Genomic DNA, 18,602 nt, shown 5'->3' on the forward strand with positions numbered 1-18,602 from the left:
GTTTTTTTTTTTTTTTTTTTTTTTTTTTTTTTTTTTTTTTTGAGACTGAGTCTGGCTCTGTCGCCCAGGCTGGAGTGCGGTGGCCGGATCTCAGCTCACTGCAAGCTCCGCCTCCCGGGTTCACGCCATTCTCCTGCCTCAGCCTCCCGAGTAGCTGGGACCACAGGCGCCCGCCACTTCGCCCGGCTAGTTTTTTGTATTTTTTAGTAGAGAGGGGGTTTCACCGTGTTAGCCAGGATGGTCTCGATCTCCTGACCTCGTGATCCGCCCGTCTCGGCCTCCCAAAGTGCTGGGATTACAGGCTTGAGCCACCGCGCCCGGCCTCCACAGGTTTTAATAAGAAGTACTGTTGGGATGGTTAATTCTATGTCAACTTGAGTGGGCTGGGGGATGCCCAGATACCTGATAAAATATTATTTCTGGAAGAGACCAGCATCTGAATCACTAGACAGAGTAAAGAAGATCCGCCCTTGCCAACGTGGGCAGACATCATCCAATCTGTCAAGGACCTGAATAGAACAAAAAGGCGGACAATGGGCGAATTCTCTCTCTCTTCCTAAGCTGAGACATCAATCTTCTCTTACCCTTAGACATCAGAGCTCCTGGTTCTCAGGCCTTCAGACTCCAGGACTTAATGCCAGTGTGCCCCTCACTCCCATCCCCGCCAGTTCTCAGGCCTTTGTAATCAGACTGTATCACACCACTAGCTGTCCTGCTCTCCAGCCTGCTAACAGCATGTCGTGGGACTCCTTGGTCTCCATAATCACATGAGCCAATTCCCGTAATACATTTCCTCTTAGTATCTATATATTATATTTGTTCTGTTTCTCTGGGGAACCCTAATAAAATTGTCATTTGTATTAACAGCTAAAATCATCCATAATTTATTTGGATTTTTTTGACCGAAGAATTTAGAAGAGTATTTTAATTTTCAAGTTTTTTGGTTGTTATTGATTTGACTTTTTTATTGAGTAACAGCATGAAGCACATTGGATGCTACTTTTGAAATATGCTAAGAGATTCTCTTTGCGGCGAAGTATATAATCAATTTGTTAACGTTCCATAGACATACCAGCAAAATGTGTATTCTGTGTCTCCATGATACAGAATTAAGCCTGTTAGTAGTGTTATTCCAATACAAATCCTTTATAATAAAAAGGATTTATCCACTTGATTAGCTAAATGCTGACAGACATGTTAAAATTCTTCTCTGTGACTGTAGTTTTATCAAATTCTCCTCATATTCTTAATAGTCTTTGCACTTTATGTATTTTGCTGCCACAGAGTTCACTGCATAAACATTTCTGCCATTTTATCTTCACTGTGGACAGCAATACTCCTCTCAGCACCAAATCCAAAAAAAACAGAAAAGGCATAAATAAATAAATAAATGTATTCTCCTGGTTGTGTTCAAGAAGTAGTTGAGGAGTCCAATAGTGGACAAGCAACTGTGAAAAACAGACAAGAAACTGCAGAAGAAAGCCTCGCCAAGTGATAAAAGCCTTACGCAGGACATGCCAGGAGAATCTGCCACAGAAGCGTGGAAAAATGCTAGATATGCTCCACATCTGGTGATGGCAGAAGCTTGAGGCAACTACAAGGGTGATGTGTTGGGTACTGCAGCAAGAGCAGCCAGTTCTATTCAGTTTCCAGTACTCTCCATGCCCTGCACCCCCTGCTTCCTCCTTCCTGCGGTGCTTGCTGTGTTGGTTTGAGATATATCCCCATATGTAGTTGGAAAAGGGAAGAGTATTTTAACAGCTCTTTCAAGTACTGTTGTTACTCTTCTCTGATGCTACACTGAAGCTCAACTAGTGGAAGTTTCCTCAAGTTTAGTTGTATTATGTAATCTGAAACCACAGCAATTTAAAGTTTTTTCTGTTAGATCTTGAGTCAGAAAGATAAAAAATTAAAAAAAAAAAAAAGTAAAGGCTGGGTGCAGCAGCTCACGCCTGTAATCCCAGTACGTTGAGAGGCCGAGGCAGGCAGATCACAAGGTCAAGAGATTGAGACCATCCTGGCCAACATGGTGAAACCCCACCTCTATTAAAAATACAAAAATTAGCCAGGCGTGGCAGTCCGCGCCTGTAATCCCAGCTACACAGGAGGCTGAGGCAGGAGAATTGCTTGAACCCAGGAGGCGGAGGCTGCAGGGAGCCAAGATTGTGTCACTGCAATCCAGCCTGGGGATGAAGCAAGGCTCCGTCTCAAAAAAATATATAAAAAAATAAACAAATAAAAATAAAGTTTTCTCTGTCAAGTTAAAATCCGTTTGGTCAGGGACTTTTGCTTCCACATAGGAAACAGAGGGCTGTAAAGCATGGTTGCGCCTACTCTAAAAAGAAAAGGCTGAATATACTAGAAAATCTTATTTTTCTGAAACATATTGGAGGGCTGAATCTCAAAGTAGCCAAGTAACCTGAAGATTAAAGATAGCCAGTCCCTGCAAGGAGGGAGAGGCAACAGGAATTGTCTCACCTGCGCACTGCTGCAACACAAGCAGGTATGAAATCTGAGGAAGATTTAAAAGAACTGCCTACAGTGAATTGCGGGGCCTTGTATCTGTTTAACATGGGTAAGGACATCTGACAAAAAAGAAATTAGGACACCAAATGCTGCTAATTTGAAAAGATCAATACAACTGATAAACCCCTGGCTAGACTGATCAATAAACAGAGAAGACACATAATTATAAAAAGCAAGAATGAAAACGGGCTGGGCACGGTGGCTTGTGCCTGTAATCCCAGAACTTTGGGAGGCCGAGGCAGGCAGATCACGAGGTCAGGAGTTCGAGATCAGCCTGACCGACATAGTAAAACCCCGTCTCTACTAAAAATACAAAAATTAGCCAGGCGTGGTGGTGGGCTCCTGTAATTACAGCTACTTGAGAGGATGAGGCAGGAGAATTGCTTGAACCCAGGAGCCTGGGCAACAGAGCAAGACTCTGTCTCAAAAAATATATATAAAAAGAAAAGGAAAAGAAATGACCTGAACAGTCCCATATCTAGTAAATAAACTGAAATTTAAAACTGTAGTATAAAAACCTTCTCAATTAGGAAAACTCCAGGCTAATATGGCTTTTACTGGTATATTCAATTAAACAGTTAAGAAATAGTACCAATTCTATATAAACTCTTCCAATAAAAAGAAAAGCAAGAAAAAGCTTTCACTTCATTTTATGAGGCCAGTATTACCCTGATACCAAACCAGACAGAAATTACTAAGAAAACTACTGACCAGTATCCCTTGCAAAAATTCCAAACAAGGCCAGGTGTGGTGGGTCACGCCTGGAATCCCAGCATTTTGGGAAGCCGAGGCAGGCGGATCCTCCCACCTCTTCTACGTGAAGTCCATCTGGAGAAATTTTACAACAAAGTGTCAAGAAAGCTTTGTTTCTTCTAATGAAATATGTGTTTTTTCTTTCTCACATATAGTGTGACTTTAAAACTGACCATGCTTCTCATTTTGTCTTTGCTATAAAATTTACACCTTGATTTTATTAACTGTGCAAGATATCTTGACTGTTTACATATCAGAATAACACCTGGGGCCTTAATTTTCTCATTCTACTTATATTTTCCCAAACCTCAAGATTCGTTTTTGTTTTTCTATATTTTTTTATTGTTCCTTTTCTTTCTTTCTTTTTTTTTTTTTTTTTTGAGACAGAATCTCGCTCTGTTGCCCAGGCTGGAATGCAATGGCGTGATCTTGGCTCATTGCAACCTCTGCCTCCCGGGTTCAAGCGATTCTCCTGCCTCAGCCTCCTGAGTACTTGGGACTATAGGTGCGCACCATCCCACCCGGCTAATTTTTGTATTTTTAGTAGAGACGGGGTTTCACTATGTTGGCCATGTTGGCCAGTCTAGTCTCGAACTCCTGACCTCAGGCAATTAACCCACCTTGGCCTCCCAAAGTGCTGGGATTACAGGCATTTGAGCGACCACTCCGGGCCTTATTGTTCATTTTCTTATGTAACCTTAATTTCTTTGTGAAAAGAGAGAAACTACATGTAAATATGTAAATAAATGCCATAGTCACCCCATATTTGGGGTGTGTGCATGGGCATATTTACCTGTGTAAACAGCGTGGTTTTCTGTCCAGAGATGACCTTTAGTGTTTGTTGTCCTTGTGCAGAAGACGTGCTGACTCCCAGTGTTCCTTGGACCACTGACCCAGTGGTGAGTTGTTTTCCAGAAGTCTGGGGTGATGGCTGGCCAACTAAAAATGTGCCCTAAGTTAGAAAAAAATACAAAGAACTAACCGATAATTTGTTAAATTCAAATGGACTGTTCTGATCCCCTAAATAACATGTAACGTCCCATCTTACAAGCTACAACGCTCTCCCCTTTAATTCTGCGATGTAGGCAAAATAATTCAAAAGAATAGTTGTGCTCTAAGTATTACTTCCAACAGTTATCCCCACCTCTCAAACTTTGCACCGTAGTTACAGAGCAGTCTGTTGAAAACTCTGTTTTGCAATTTAGTCCTCAAAGCTGGATTTAATCATTCAGACTGATAACTATACATCTTTCTCAATAAGAACATCTGGAACCAAAATTCTATGACTTTCCTTCGAAAAGAGCCAAGACTTTAATGACAAGAGGAGAGGAGGAGGAAACCCGTTCCTAATCAAATCTAACCTAACTCTAAATATTACAACTTGATACTGTCTCTTTGATCACTCCCTTCTACGAGCAACTTTTCAACTGTACATTTTTTTTTTTTTTTTTTTTTTTTTTGAGACTGAGTCTGGCTCTGTCGCCCAGGCTGGAGTGCGGTGGCCGGATCTCAGCTCACTGCAAGCTCCGCCTCCCGGGTTCACGCCATTCTCCTGCCTCAGCCTCCCGAGTAGCTGGGACCACAGGCGCCCGCCACTTCGCCCGGCTAGTTTTTTTTTTGTATTTTTTTAGTAGAGACGGGGTTTCACCGTGTTGGCCAGGATGGTCTCGATCTCCTGACCTCGTGATCCGGCCGTCTCGGCCTCCCAAAGTGCTGGGATTACAGGCTTGAGCCACCGCGCCCGGCCTCAACTGTACATTAATACTGTTTATTACCTCATGGATTTGGGAGGCAATCAGCATAGTAGAAATCTTTCTTTAAGGCAGGAAGATCTGGGTTTAAACCCAAATTCTTTTTTTTTTTTTGAGACAGAGTCTCACTCTGTCGCCCAGGCTAGAATACTATGGAGTGATCTCAGCTCACTGCAACCTCTGTCTCGTGGGTTCTAGAGATTCTCCTGCCTCAGCCTCCCAAGTAGCTGGGATTACAGGGATGCACTACCACACCCAACTGATTTTTGTATTTTTAGTGGAGACGGGGTTTCACCATGTTGGCCAGGCTGGTCTTGAACTCCTGACAGGTGATCTGCCTGCCTTGGCCTCCCAAAGTGCTGGGATTACAGGCGTGAGCCACTGTGCCTGGCTTAAACCCAAATTCTACCATTAGCTTAGCAGGAAGATCCTGGATAAGTTACTAAAGTGTTTCTCAATCTCTATTTCCACTTCTCTCAAAACGAGCACAAAAAGATAAAAAAATTTTTTTTTCTTTTTTTTTTTTTTGAGACAGGGTCTTGCTCTGTCACCCAGGGTGGAGTGCAGTGGTGCGACCACAGCTCACTGCAGCCTCAACCTCCCAGGTTCAAGCAATCCTCCCACCTCAACCTTCAGAGTTGCTGGGACTACAGACATGCACCACCACGCCCAGCTAATTTTGGTATTTTTAGTAGAGACAGGGTTTCGTCATGTTGCCCAGGTTGGTCTCGAGCTCCTGGGCTCAAGCGATTCACCCTCCTTGGCCTCCCAAAGTGCCAGGATTACAGGCATGAGCTACCACACCCAGCCAAGATATAGCTATAGATAACATGGCTAAGGTGTTAGTATTGAATCCTGATCCCAGAGCTGTAAAGGTCAATCAATTATGATTAAGCATAGTTACCAAATAGCTAAATGATTTAAAATATCAGTTACAGATAACCAGACCTGGGGAGTTTGCTTGAGGATGTAAGATGTGTAAGTCAGGTGCTGAGATATCCCTCCAGGGCCGGCGGTACTTTGAGTTCCTCCTCCTGCTGTTCCTCCTCCTGTTCCTCCTCCTCCTCCTGCACTGCTGCCTCCACCACTGCCACCGCCTCCACCACCTCCTCCTCCTCCGGCACCACTCCCACCACTGGCAGCTGAGCCAGACTGGAGATCTAAAAATACAGTGAATGACAGCAACATCACAAAATGTATCAAGCAAAGCTTTAACATAAAAATGAGCCCAGAGAGATGTTTCCCTTTTAGTGCCATTCCTTCTCCTTTCCCATTTTCCTCCTTCTTTTCTGTAATCTACCTACCCTGTGACAAGAGTGAGGAGAACCTCCTAGATTTTTAGATCAGAATCTATTTCCTTTCAACTGCATGACAACTGACTGTATTTCGGCTCTGAGTACAATGAAGATACGTTGACGTGGTCATGGGAGATCAAGAGAAGGCTTGCTACTGACATTTTCTAGCTAAGTATTTTTCTGAGACGGAGTCTCACTCTATCGCCAGGCTGGAGTGCAATGGCAAGATCTTGGCTCACTGCAACCTCTGCCTCCCGGGTTCAAGCGATTCTCCTGCTTCAGCCTCCCAAGTAGCTGAGACTACAGGCGCGTGCCACCACGCCCAGCTAATTTTGTATTTTTAGTAGAGAGGGGGTTTCACCATGTTGGCCAGGATGGTCTCGATCTCCTGACCTCATGATCCGCCCGCCTTGGCCCTCCGAAGTGCTGGGATTACAGGTGTGAGCCACTGCACCTAGCCTCTAGCCAAGTATTTTAATCAACACTTAAATGTGCTCAGATAGGTGCTTCCCAACTTTTGGGCATCTGATTCAATGTCAGTGAATTGATGGAATTTAGTGTCACTTTACAGTGCTCAATGCTGTCTCCCTGTCTTGGGAAAAATGAAGACTTCCCTTCATTTACAATGATCCCAGGACCCCATTCTTCTTTGCCTTTCAAATCCCACGTCAAAACTCTTTTTCCTTCTCTTTTGGTGAGATAATGCATTTGAACTACCTGCACTATGAATATTCACTCAAGAATATTTCCAATTTCCTTCTCCACCTTCATTCCAGTGATTACTGCAACAACTTCCTTCCCAATGGTTTATTTTTGCCCCAAGAATATCACAAGAATCTAAGTAGCTCCCTGGATGACTTCTGAAATATTTATATTTATACTGTGCTTTTCTTACATATTTAACTTTTGGACATACCACTGCTTAGGTATGAGGAAAAAATACCAAGTGAGAGTGGAACTGACCCATCATGGTCAATGAACACAAGGATGGTTAGCTGACACACTGCATTTTGGCAAGGGCGGTTAACTTCTAATGACCCTGAATGCTATACCTTTCTACTTCTGATTCAGAGAGAAATAATTTCCTTTTATCCTATCCTCTTCAACACTGCCCAAATTGTTTTTCTCGATACGTCAAAGCAAAAGTTTCTGTAACGGCAAATAAACTGCCTCATTTCCATGGGGCTTTAAGACTTACACACCTAGGCAGAGTCTGTATTTCTCTTTCCACCTCTAAACCTAGCAGAAGTAAGGAATACATCCAAACCAGCTGCCCCCAAGCTTTGTGGCACCAGGGACCAGTTTCATGGAAGAGAATTTGTCCATGAATTGGGGCAGGAGGTGGGGGGTGGTTTGGGATGAAACTGTTCCACCTCAGATCATCAGGCATTAGATTCTCGTAAGGAGTGAGCCACCTAGATCCCTTGTATGCACAGTTCTCAACAGGGTTTGCGCTCCTGTGAGAATCTAGCGCCACTGCTGATCTGACGGGAGGCAGAGCTCAGACAGTAATGCTCCTTCACCCTCCGCTCACCTCGTGCTGTGCGGCCCAGGGGTCAGGGACCCCCATCTAAACAAAGCCAAACGGACGCACTCGATTCCAATCCTATGCCAACCTGTCCCCAAAAATAGACTTCCAGCTTCTCTGAGTAGATGGATCTTCCCTCAGGTAACACCAGATAATTTTCAGACACCACTTCATTCATGGTTCCTGTAGACGGCTTTCTCCTAACAGCCTCACTAGCCATCTCTCTCCAGTGTAATTCATTCCTGATCCCAAATGCTGAGGAGCAAATCCACTTCTAGTTAAATTATCGTTATGTGTTAAATCAATCTGGGCAAATGCTACCATTACACCACCCAACAGAGTTACGGAAATGCTTTCTGAAACAGGTAAGAACTACCCTCAGGTGGACAAGATGAACACACACACAGAACCAACAACCAAACGATTCAACCCAACGGTTTCACTTACTAGCACTGTTTGTAGCTCGCAGGATGGCTCCCTGAGGGATCAGCAGCAGTTTTCCTTTTCCTGAAGGGTTCTTGCTGTTTGTAGTTAGGTAGAGTTTAGTGCCAGGAGGCAAATTTGCCAAGTTGGCCAAATTAGTGGCTGGTAGCTGCAATGTTGCCATTACTAAAATGGTAAAGGAGAAAAAATTGTAAGATAAATTGAAACTAAGGGCAACACTCTAAAAAGGCAATAAAATCTTATTTTAGAACACTAACAAGCAATAAACTCAAAGTTTGTTTCCCAGATGCACAGTGCTTTAAAGACTGATATTCTTAAATATCCTGCTAATTAAAAAATAATTTATAGACCAAAAAGCCTGCCAGAGGCTCTTTATATTTGTATATAATAGGGTGACCGTATGTCCTGGTTCTGCCTAAAACAGTTCTAGGTTACACCCGTCCCATTGTAATTATTAACAGTGACTCTTTTTACTCTCATAAATACTATGGTTTGGACAATTAATGAAACAATCACCCTATCTATGGAGGAATACATATTTTCCCCCATTTGTTTAAAGTCAAAGTTAGGGCAAATTTGTGCTCCTGACTGGCAAGTACCGTTGGCTCTCTGTATCCCCATAGATTGGGAGAAAAAAAGATGAGTACATCTGTACTGAACATGTACAGACTTTTTCTTGTCATTATTCCTTAAACAACAGAGTGTAACAACTATTTACACAGCATTTACACTGTTATTAGGTATTAAAACAACCTAGAGGTGATGTAAAAGTACACCAGAAGATCTGCATAGGGGACTCGAGCATCTGTAGATTTTGCTACCTGCAGTAGGGGGTCCTGGAACCAATCCCCCACGGTACTGAGAAATGGTGTGTGTGTGTGTGTGTGTGTGTGTGTGTGTGTGTGTGTAAACTTTAAGCTAAATATCTACCTTTAAGTGAAATGTCCATAAAAAAGAACAAACATTTCAATACACTTCTTACAGCATCAACCTAACTAGGCTTTCCTAGACAAGATCAAATAGCAAACAAAATCACTAGCAAAGGAAATATTGGACAGAGCTTCTGCTGAAAGGGCCCCCAGTGATGATCCGTTTTACCTGAACCCTGGGATCCACTCTTCTGAGGACCAGCGGCAGTGACCTGGGCCTTGGTTAAGGTCTGCACTGGCTGAGCAACAATGGTTCCTCCACCTCCACTCACAATTGCTTTGGCAACTCCTTGGGTCACAACTTGCTTTGGACCAACTGCTTTGGAGACAGAAGAGCTGGCCTTGGCTACCAGGATCTGGCCACCACTGATCGCCACAGCCTGCTTCACTGTTGAAGGTAAAGCAGACCCAACTGGTACCCCGACAACCTGTTCAAAACAGAGCAGAGTCCAATGGTAGAACAGCAGTCACTGTTTTGGCAAAGAGCAAAACAAAGACCGGCACACAATACATGCAGCCTAATTTGGTCATCTAGGAAACCTACCTACACAGGTGTGAACGGCAACCGTATTTCTTACACTTGGGTATTACAATAATAGAATCTTAACAATTGTTGTCTTACCTAAGCTACTTTTTATAACTTACTTTAATAGAAAATTTGGGAAATTCAGAAGTATAAAGTTTGGCCGGGCATGGTGGCTCACGCCTTTAAGTAATCCCAGCACTTTGGGAGGCCAAGGCAGGAGGATCATTTGAGGTCAGGAGTTCGAGACCAGCCAGGCCAACATGGTGAAATCTAGTCTCTACTAAAAATACAAAAATTAGCCGGGCATGGGACATGCACATGTAGTCCCATCTACTCTGGAGGCTGAGGTGGAAGAATCCCCTGAACCTGGGAGGCGGAGGTTGCAGTGAGCGGAGATCATGCCACTGCACTCCAGTCTGGGTGACGGAGTAAGACTCTGTCTAAAAAAAAAAAAAATTAGCCAGTACAGTGGCACACATCTGTAGTCCCAGCTATTCAGGAGGCTGAGGCAGGGGAGGATCCCTTGAGCCTAGGAGTTCAAGGCTGCAGTGAGCCGTGATCATACCACTGCCCTCCAGCCTGGATGACAGAGCAAGACCCTGTCTAAGGGAAAAAAAAAAAAAAAGCAAGAATAATACTTAGGCCAGGTGCGGTGGTTCATGCCTGTAATCCCAGTACTTTGGAAGGCTGAGGTGGGTGGATCATGAAGTCAGGAGATCGAGACCATCCTAGCTAACACATGAAACTTTGTCTCTACTAAAAATATAAAAAATTAGCCAGGTGTGGTGGCGGGTGCCTGTGGTCCCAGCTACTGGGGAGGTTGAGGCAGGAGAATGGCGTGAACCCGGGAGGCGGAACTTGCAGTGAGCTGAGATCCCACCACTGCACTCCAGCCTGGGCGACAGAGCAAGACTCCGTCTCAAAAAATAATAATAATAATAATATTTAACTGTTTAAAAAAAAAAAAAAACACCCCAGTACCCAAATAATGAAAATTAGAAGTATCTAGTTTCAAAAGTAAAATGAATTCTTTTAAGAAAATACTCAGGAGTGTTTTTAAAACAAAGTCAACAATAGGATGTTCAATTAAAGGAAACACTGAATGAATGGCAAATTGGAGCAGTGTTTTCCACTCCTCAGCTCTTTATTTCATAAAAAGAACTTCTCACCAGAAACTAGATGAACAGACTTCCACAAGGTTAGAAGAAATGTAAATGATTTACCTTCTTAAGGCAAAAAAGACAAACAGGATCACCCATCAGATTGGGGGAAAAAAAGGCTTAAAAGTCTGATAACACCAAGAAGTTACTAGAGGCTGTGGGGAAAATAGGAATTTTTGCTCACTGCTGGTAGGAAGATAAATTTGGACAGCCATTCCAGAGAGGTACTGGCCTACCTGCTAAAACGGAAAATTCACATACCCCCATATAGTAGGAACTCTGTTTTTAGGTGTATATCCTAGAGAAACAGACACGTGTTCAAGGGAATGTATACAACAATGTCCAACACAGCGTTATTTTTACCAAAAGCTGTCAGCAACCTTAATGTCTCCAGCATGCAACACCATTCTTAACGTCTACAGATAGAGGAATGGACAAACTGTGGCATAAGACAGACAATGAAAGGTCATACTAAAAATAAATGAATTAGAACTATATACATTAGGGATATAATAGTATAAACAGACTGGAAGAATAAGAAAGTGAAAAGGGAGTTGCAGAAAAATGTAAGTAGAAATATCTTTTATGTAAACCTTCAAAACACAAACAACATTATGTTTCCTATGACCATGTATTCATGTAATGAAGTGCACGGAGTAGAAGGCTACACATCAAAGTCATGACAGTGCTTGCTGCCTCTGGGAAGAACAAAGTGGACTTCAACTTTATCAGAAACTTTTTATTTGGAGAAAAAAGATCTGAAGTAAACATGAATATGTAAATTTGGGGTGGAGAATATGGGCATACTGATTACTTAATTCTCTACCTATGTTGCTGGAATTTTAGAGTATTTCTAAATTTTAAAATAAGGTTATTCAGAAGGTAGAATGAAATGATAAACCATATGCAACTGATAAGTAGGAAGTTTTAAATAAAAAATTACTATATCGTACATGGTTTCTGTTCAAAGACTGTGAGTACAGTAATTTACATTTACCATGTACTCGAATAACACAGCTGATGTAAAGAAAACAGTCCCTTGACCCGGCGCGGTGGCTCATGCCTGTAATCCCAACACTTTAGGAGGCTGAGGCGGGTGGATCACAAGGTCAAGAGATCGAGATTGTCTCGGCCAACATGGCGAAACCTCATCTCTACTAAAATTACAAGGAATTAGCTAGGCAAGGTGGTGGGCGCCTGTAGCCCCAGCTACTCGGGAGGCTGAGGCAGGAGAATCGCTTGAACCCAGGAGGCAGAGGTTGCAGTGAACTGAGATCGCGCCACTGCACTCCAGCCTGGTGACAGAGCAAGACTTCGTCTCAGAAAAAAAAAAAGAAAACAGTACCTTAATCAAGTATTATAAACCACAGTGTCACAAAGAGGAAACAGTGTAGTTTTCGGTAAGCAGACAGATCTGGTTTCCCAGGTTAGTTATTATTAGTTAGTAGCTAGGTAAGTGATTTAACCTCTCTGAGTTTTAGCATCAGCCTCCTCATCTATAATATGGATATAGATATGGATAACATTTACTCCCAAAATCAGAAGCAAAATGAGAACAAGTTAATAGAATGCCTACCTAACAAGACAGCTGTTGTTGTTCATAACACTTCAACTAAAGAATAATAATCCACAAGGGGACGTGGAGACCAGCAAAGGACAGCCAAAGGACAGACATTTGTGGCTGTCTTCCGCATTTGGTCAAGGCAGAGACCTCGATCTCAACCTCTGGATTCAGCGGGTGAAACAGAAATTAATCTTGAGTGAATTATACAACACTGGGATCTGCCTGCTGCTTTACAATATTCCAGGAAGAGAAATTAAGATGAGTAAAATGCTGTTAATTGTTGAAACTGGGTAATAGGCAAGTGGGATTCATCACAATATTCTCTCTACTTTTCTGTATGTTTAAGAAAGGAGGGAAGGAAAGAAGAAACAAAATAAAATAACCAATTTTCAAAAGCAAGTTAACCTAGAATGAAGACAAATTCCCCCCGGCTCTCCTGGTTTGGTTGAAACATCCCTTATTACCCACATCTACATCTCTGTTTTTGTTTTTTTTTGAGACAGAGTATTGCTCTTGTTGCCCAGGTTGGAGTGCAGTAGCGCGATCTTGGCTCACGGCAACCTCCGCCTCCTGAGTTCAAGCAATTCTCCTGCCTTAGCTTCCCGAGCAGCTGGGATTATGTGCACGCGCCACCCCTCCTGGCTAATTTTGTATTTTTAGTAGAGATGGGGTTTCTCCATGTTGGCCAGGCTGATCTCGAACCCCTGACCTCAGGTGATCTGTCCTCCTCGGCCTCCCAAAGTGCTGGGATTACAGGCATGAGCCACCACACCTGGCCTACATCTCTGTTCTAACTGCATGAACTTCATTCTGCAGGGATCTGTAGAGTTTCTGTAGCCACAGAGCAGGGCAAGGTCATCCTCCTAGTGATGTGGAAATATGGAAACCCTTCTTACTGATAAAGAACTTTTCTGTATATTTACAAAAGAAAAAAAAAAACCTTAATGTAGCAAAACTTTTTGGGGGTGTGGCAGAAACTGCTAGTTGAACCCCAATATCTATTATTTCCTTCTCCTCTCATGTAACAGAGCCCCCAGTTTTCAGCTGGGGGAATGGCCACATGGAATCACAACTCTTATTTCCCAGCCCTCCCGGACCTAGGAGTGGCCGTCTGGTTTCTGGCTAACGGGATGTGTGCAGAAGTGAGTGCAACTTTCGGGCTGTGTCTGCCCTCAGTTCTCCCCCTGCTCCCTTCCTTCTGGCAAGAAATGTGAACGTGGAGGCATGAGATGAAGTGTTTTCTTAGTCCACAAGCTGAAAGTCAAATTTTGAGAATGGCAGAGCAAAAAAGGAAAGGCAGGAGGAATCTAGATTCTTGACGACTGGGTGAGAGAAATAAACTTACTTAAGGTTCTGGTGTTCAGGTTTCTCTGCTGTAGTAGCTGAACTTTTCTCTTAACTAAGATAGCAGTCTTCATACCTCCTAAACATATCAAACTTAATAACCTATTTCACAAGTTAAATTACACAGAATCTTTTATGTTCCTAAACTAACAAAGAAAGAACTTAAGGAAAACAATACACACATTTTAGACCTACTTCAATTTCTTTCCTCAAATTACATGCACCCGACTTGCTTTTCCCTTCTTATGCCAACTGCTTCAAAGTTTTCAGGATATGACACACGATTTCTCCAAGAGCCTGGTAAAACCTGGTATCCTGCTGGACATGGTGGCTCACACCTGTAATCCCAGCACTTTGGGAGGCCAAGGCGGGTGGATCATTAGAGGTCAGGAGTTCGAGACCAGCCTGACGAACATGGTGAAACCCAGTCTCTATTAAAAAATACAAAAAAATGGCCAGGCGCAGTGGCTCATGCCTGTAATCCTAGCATTTTAGGAGGCCAAGGAGGGCGGATCACGAGGTCAGGAGTTCGAGACCAGCCTGGCCAACATGGTGAAACCCTGTCTCTACTAAAAATACAAAAAAATTAGCTGGGCGTGGTGGTGGGCACCTATAATCCCAGGTACCTGGGAGGCTGAGGCAGGAGAATTGCTTGAACCCAAAAGGCAGAGGCTGCAGTGAGCCAAGATCGCGCCACTGCTCTCCAGCCCAGGCGACAGTGCGAGACTCCAGCTCAAAAAAAAAAAAAAGAAAAAAATTAGCTGGGCATGGTGGCACGGGCCTGCGGTCCCAGCTACCGCGGAGGCTGAAGTAGGAGTACAGCTTGAGCCCAGGAGGCAGAGGTTGCAGTGAGTCAAGACTGCACCACTGCACTCCAGCCTGGGCGACAGAGCGAGACTGTCTCAAAAAGAAACCTGGTATCCCAAGTCAGCCACTGGAGGGCAGTCTTTACTAGCAGAGCTTATCCACAATGTGCACACCGCCTGGGAGATGGCCACCACCACCTCCCTACCTTCCTTCTGGAAAACAGGAGAACGAAGAAGTCTGCATTCTGTTGGGAAAAACTCTGCAGCTGATTATGGACATCACTAAGAAGGTGTAAGGGCTCTTAAATAAGACAGTATTACCTAACATTAGTTTGTTAGTTTTTTTAAACAACGTACTTTGGCCAGGTACAGTGGCTCATGCTTATAACCCCAACACTTTGGGAGGCTGAGGCAGGCAGATTGCTTGAGCCCAGGAGTTCAAGACCAGCCTGGGCAACATAGTGAAAACCAGTCTCCACGAAATATAGGGAAAAAAACAAAAATAAAAAACCTAATAGGGTGTGGTGGTGTCACCTGTAGTCCTGGGAGGCTGAGGTGGGATTGCTGGAGCGCAGGGAGGCTGAGACTACGGTGACTTATGGTCACGAAACAAAACAAAACAAAAAACCCACAACAGCAACAACCACCAAAAAGACATCTTTCGGCCTAGAGCCTGAATTCACCTACCGACTCTTCTCATTCTCTTCCCATTCAATAATCCTCTATTGCTAATTTCCTTCTAACTTGAGAAAGCAGACGCCCATTGTTTTATATTTGCTATACACTTACTTAACTTCAATTCATGCTTTGATTAAATGTTTTTATCTCTGCCCTCCCTGTTTCCTACACATACCTTTGGCAAGTCAGAATTTACTTCAGCAAACCGAAGGGGAAGAGTCTGTATCTGAGATTTTCCCTCCAGATATTAAAAAATATGGCTGTTTACAAGTTAAGTGCTCACTGATAACCTCTACCATGGTACTTAGGCATGGATACCCCTGATACTCACATTAGTTACTATTTACTGAGCACCTGCGCTGTGCTAGGTAGGTCCTTCATATACAATCTCTAATTCTACAACCCTGAAAGACCAGGGCTCAGAACCTGCACAGGTTATACTAGTAATGAGTGGCTGAGATCTGAGATTTGCAACAAGCTCTAACTGAAAAGCTCATGCTGCTTTTACTTTAACACACTGCTTCCTTCCAATATGGAACTACTTATTCCTCAGTTGTCCCTTTTCATGGCAAAGGCAGCACCTCTTCCCACTTTCAGGAAAAAGATCAGCTGTGTTTCTGTTGTCCCAAAGTAGCATGGAGGGTAAAACAGTGCCATTTTTTGCCACCCTCCTGTTTCCTGGTATACTGTTTTTTTTTTTTTTTTTTTAAAGACGGATTCTTGCTGTCTACCGGGCTGGAGTACAGTGGCGTGATCTCGGTTCACTGCAACCTTGATCTCCCAGGTTCAAACAATTCTCCCGCCTCAGCCTCCTAAGTACCTGGGATTACAAGGACACGCCACCACGCCCAGCTAATTTTTGTATTTTTAGTAGAGACAGGATCTCACCATGTTGGCCAGGCTGGTCTCGACCTCCTGACCTCAGGTGATCTGCCCACCTTGGCCCCCCGAAGTGCTGGAATTACAGGCATGAACCACACACCCAGCCTGTTCTCTGGCATAGTTTCTAGGAATGCACTTCAGCAATAACCAGGAACAGTCTGTACTTACAGACAGCTCCTTATCTCAACTGCTAATCATGGATTCCATTTCCTGGATAAACAGTGGTATCATCTCATGCCCTACTGCTTCTCTGCAGTTCTTTCACACTTTGCTGTGGTTTTTCTTTTCAGATGCCCTTAAACTATATTTAGGCCATTCTGGCACACACCCAACTATTTCCTCCAACCTTACATTTACCATTAAGTAGGTGGCCATGTGACCTGTCAGTACAGTTGCTCAGCATCACTGGAGGAGTGGACTGGTGATATGCAAAGTGCAAAAAATGGAAACTAACTTATCCAAGAGCTTCTAACATAAACAGAAATGCTAAGTAGATTCAAAGCAGAAATCGGTAAAACCATATATCCCTACGTGAAGCAAAACAGATTTTGAGATACATATAAGACAAACCTGAACAGGAAGTTCAGATGACAATAACTGATTTACTAAGGGATTTTGGCAGATTTCTTACCCCTGAAGCCAGAACCACAGTGGGAGCACTAGGAAGCAGCTGGGGATGCCTGTCTTAGTCATTCTGGCTATAAATGCCTCAAAATCAAATGTGATGCTGTAGCATCATGATTCCTAAATCTGCTGCCTAAGCAGATGAATCAGCAGGGACACTTATTAAAATTAAAAACCCAGATTCCCAGGGATCTCAAGAAGATTCTGATTCATTAAGTTTGAGATGGTGGCCCAGGTAGCTATAAGCAGATGATTCTTATAACCAGGTAAGTCTGAGAAAGTAGTTAATAAACTTACAGATTTTAGAACCACCGATAACACTATGAATTTTTTTTTTTTTTTTTTTGAGATGGAGTTTTGCTCTTGTTCCCCAAACTGGAGTGCAATGGCAAGATCTCGTCTCACTGCAACCTCTGCCTGCTGGGTTCAAGCGATTCTCCTGCCTCAGCCTCCTGAGTAGCTGGGATTACAGTCACCCACCACCACGCCTAGCTAATTTTTTATATTTTTAGTAGAGACGGGGTTCACTATGTTGGCCAGACTGGTCTTGAACTCCTGACCTCAGGCGATCCACCCACCTTGACCTCCCAAAGTGCTGGAATTATAGGCGCGAGCCACTGCGACCAGCCCTCACTATGAATTTTTAACTTGATCCTAATCTCTACCTAATATCTAAAATCTTTGTCTATTTTGGGGGATTCTTCTCAAAACAATTCATTTTCCTTAGACAGGCAGGCTGGGTTTCAAGCTGAAAAACATCTATATAATAATCTTTTTTTTTTTTTTGGAGACAGAGTTTCACTCTTGTTGCCCAGGCTGGAGGGCAATGCTGCGATCTCGGCTCACTGCAATTTCTACCTCCCGCGTTCAAGCAATTCTCCTGCCTCAGCCTCCTGAGTAGTTGGGATTACAGGAGCCCGCCACCATGCCCAGCTAATTCTTGTATTTTTAGTAGAGACAGAGTTTCACCATGTTGACCTGGCTGGTCTTCAACGTCTGACCTCAGGTGATCCGCATGCCTCGGCCTCTCAAAGTGCTGGGATTACAGGCATGAGCCACCACATCCGACCATTGTTTTTTGATTTTGAGACAGTATCCCTCTGTCACCCAGGCTGAAAAGCAGTGGCACAATCTTGGCTCACTGCAACCTCCTCCTCCTGGGTTCAAGTGATTCTCCTGCTTCAGCCTCCCAAGTAGCTGGGATTACAGGTGCACGCCACCCACCACACTCGGCTTTTGTATTTTTAGTAGAGACGGGGTTTCACCACATTGGACAGGCTGGTCTCAAACTCCTGACCTCAAGTGATCCGCCTGCCTCAGACTCCCAAAGTGATGGGTGGCTCACACGTGTGAGCCACCGTGCCCAGCCCATATCTTAATAGTTTTAGAGTATATCCGCCAAAGGTTGAGATAATTTAACCCCGATATTCTAAAAGCATACCGAGGTTAGAGACAACTACTTTTCATTAGTTCTGGAATGGGGAACTTGGAGTTAGCAGGCCTGAGTTTAAACACTTTGTCATTTATTAGCTGTAATGCTCCAAGGAAGCTGTTCAAACTCTGAGCCACAGTTTCCTCATTTGTAAAACAGGGGTGAAAATCCCCACCCTCCAGGGTTGTGTGTGGATTATAGATAACGTATAAATACAAGCAAAGCATACAAAAGCACTCAATATTGATTCCACAGTCATCTACCACACTGACGATGTTTTAGTCAATGACAGACTGCCTACGTAACAGTGGTCCCATAAGATTGTAACAGTGTATTTTTACAGTACCTTTTCTTTGTTAG

At 43.5% G+C, this 18,602-nt stretch overlaps 1 protein-coding gene across 2 annotated transcripts in view; it reads right to left on the bottom strand.

Moving 5' to 3' along the window:
• YEATS2 (YEATS domain containing 2) overlaps nucleotides 1–18,602 on the bottom strand; it is a 115,421-nt gene that overhangs the window by 32,419 nt on the left and 64,400 nt on the right. For both annotated transcript variants that reach the window (XM_025376580.1, XM_025376581.1), the window contains exons 16-19: nucleotides 9,396–9,654; nucleotides 8,301–8,462; nucleotides 5,979–6,190; nucleotides 4,073–4,231 (exon numbers count right to left, since the gene is read on the bottom strand). In XM_025376580.1, coding sequence (XP_025232365.1) covers nucleotides 4,073–4,231; nucleotides 5,979–6,190; nucleotides 8,301–8,462; nucleotides 9,396–9,654 — 792 coding nt within the window. The remainder of the gene's footprint in view (nucleotides 1–4,072; nucleotides 4,232–5,978; nucleotides 6,191–8,300; nucleotides 8,463–9,395; nucleotides 9,655–18,602) is intronic.

Source organism: Theropithecus gelada, chromosome 2, assembly GCF_003255815.1.
Source record: "Theropithecus gelada isolate Dixy chromosome 2, Tgel_1.0, whole genome shotgun sequence".
NCBI classification, from domain to species: domain Eukaryota; kingdom Metazoa; phylum Chordata; class Mammalia; order Primates; family Cercopithecidae; genus Theropithecus; species Theropithecus gelada.